At 25.3% G+C, this 2,529-nt stretch overlaps 1 protein-coding gene across 1 annotated transcript in view; it reads left to right on the top strand.

The window, feature by feature from the left end:
* Positions 1-1,358, top strand: part of LOC107482086 (isoflavone 3'-hydroxylase) — a 2,496-nt gene extending 1,138 nt beyond the window's left edge. The window contains exon 2 of the mRNA XM_016102475.3: positions 673-1,358. Coding sequence (XP_015957961.1) covers positions 673-1,284 — 612 coding nt within the window. The 3' untranslated portion in view covers positions 1,285-1,358. The remainder of the gene's footprint in view (positions 1-672) is intronic.
* Positions 1,359-2,529: the final 1,171 nt, after the last annotated feature.

Genomic DNA, 2,529 nt, shown 5'->3' with positions numbered 1-2,529 from the left:
CAAATTAAAAGATATCATAATTATGAATGTGTATATTTTCAGCCAATTTATGTGCCTAAATTTTTATTTAATGTGAATACAACGTGTATATATAGGAACGTATATATAAAATATAAAATAAAAAATTTAACAAAATATATCCAACTGTTTACAAACAAATTTTTAACCCTGAAATTTTATTAACAAAATATATCCAACTATTTAACTGCCTTTTCTACTAAAGCATCACTAAAATACTAATACTATAGCAACTAATTTCAACTAATACTATAGTAAATTGCTAAATAAATTCAGTATAAAACACATTAAATATGACTTTTTGTTGAGTTTGAATTTTAAATATTTTTTAATTGAATTTTGAATGTTGTTATTTTTTAAAATTCTGAATTTTTTTTATTGTATTAAATATTGACCGTAATATTAATCATCATTACGACTTTTTGTATTTTTTATAAAAAATATTTGATGATGATCTTTCTATTTTATTAAAATAATGATAATATTAAGGAAATAAAAAAAATAGTCAAAATTTATTTTTTATTTTATTATTTATTAATTATTACAATAATTAATAACTGATTTTAACTTTTTTGGTTACCAAATATTTCTATTAAAATAAATCTTGCTAGCTAATAAGTAAATGTTAGTCAACTTGATTTGAATTGTGTGTAGGATATGCTGATTGGTGGAACGGACACAACAGCTGTGACTATGGAGTGGGCACTGGCTGCTCTATTAAATCATCCGGGAATCTTCAAGAAAGCAATGAATGAATTAGATACCATGGTAGGCAGCGATCGTTTAATAGATGAGTCAGACATTCCAAATCTTCCATACCTTCAAAACATTATCTATGAGACACTTCGGTTGTACACTCCAGGCCCATTGCTATTGCCTCATGTATCTTCTGATGAGTGCAACATTGAAGGATTCACAATTCCACGTGGCACTATAGTATTGACTAGTGCATGGACTATTCATAGAGATCCTAAAATTTGGGGTGATGATGCCGAATGTTTTAACCCTGAGAGGTTTGAAAAAGATGGAGAAGCTAATAAGCTACTTGCTTTTGGATTGGGAAGGAGAGCTTGCCCTGGATTAGGGTTAGCGTATCGTACAATGGGCTTAACTTTGGGATTATTGATTCAGTGCTTTGAATGGAAAACATTAGTAGAGAATGAAGAGATTGATATGAGGGAGGATGAAGGAGCAGCCACACCAAAATTAATTCCATTGGAGGCCATGTGTAAAGCACGACCAATCGGCAGCAGGATCAAGATATAATTAAATTTATTGTTAATTATAAGATTTTATTATTATATGTTTTAAGGACATAAATTAAATATATTATAAGAAAATATTTTAATATTATTTATTGTTTTTATAATTATAAACATAAAATATTTTTATAATAAATAACATTAAAACATTTTTTTTATGATATATTTAATTTATGTCCTTAAAAGCACATGATAACAAAATCCTTAATTATACATACCTAATACCATCTACTTCACCAATCATTCCTCTTAAAGTTAATCGGACAACGCATACATAATATTAATGTTTATGTTGTAGTAGTAGTAGTGAGACACAAGAATCAATAATCAAAAGCTTAGTGTGCAAGGTTGTGAAGTGGTTAGTCGTTGTCTTTCATCAATAAATCCATGTGATGAGATATCTATAATGCGATACCACTTGTGCATACTTATATATCTTTTGCCCAAGGTGTGGTGGGGATCTTTTTTTTTATTGGAATAATTTTTAGTAGATACAAAACTCTCAGAATTTAATTTTATAGACACACTTATAGTTGGAATAGAAATACATGAATCAATCCGTTGAAATAAAGAAAAATCAAAATTTGAATAGTAGTGTTTAATTAGTTGCAAAATTCAAAAGCTCCCTTAGTACAAAATACAACCTAACTATATATGCAAGACACTCAGATTAATTTTAGTCAATCATATTACTTATATAAAAAAACGAGTAACTAAATCAGTCATTTATTTAAATATATATTAAAATATAATTTAAAATAAATTAAATAATATATATTTATTCACAAATATTTAATGTCTAATTTAATAACTAATTTTATGTGTGCAGATAATATTTTTAAATTTTAATAAACTAACGGTATAATATTATCATCTGGGTAATTAGATTTTAGAAAAACTATATAGGCGTAATAATTAACAACATAAATATAATGTTTTCAATGTTAGAAAAATCTATACAATAAATAATTTTAATAGCCATTAAAAATAATTATTTTAATATATAGGATACTTTTTACCATTACTATTTGTGGAAAAAAGCTAAAATGATTAGAAGATGGTTTAAAGCATTTTTGACAGCCATTTAATTATCAAAAAAGGCTTTATTGGTAATGTTTTATTGGTGGCTATTTTTGTTACGATCAATAATAATCAAACATTAATAAAAATATTATCAATAAAGTTTTTTTTTTATAATTAAGTAACCATTAAAAATACATTTAAATTATTCTTTCTAACAATTATTAAC

The sequence above is a fragment of the Arachis duranensis genome, chromosome 3 (genome assembly GCF_000817695.3).
Source record: "Arachis duranensis cultivar V14167 chromosome 3, aradu.V14167.gnm2.J7QH, whole genome shotgun sequence".
Classification (NCBI taxonomy): Eukaryota; Viridiplantae; Streptophyta; class Magnoliopsida; order Fabales; family Fabaceae; genus Arachis; species Arachis duranensis.
The sequence above is the reverse complement of the archived record's forward strand: the minus strand, read 5'-3'. Positions and strand labels throughout refer to the sequence as shown.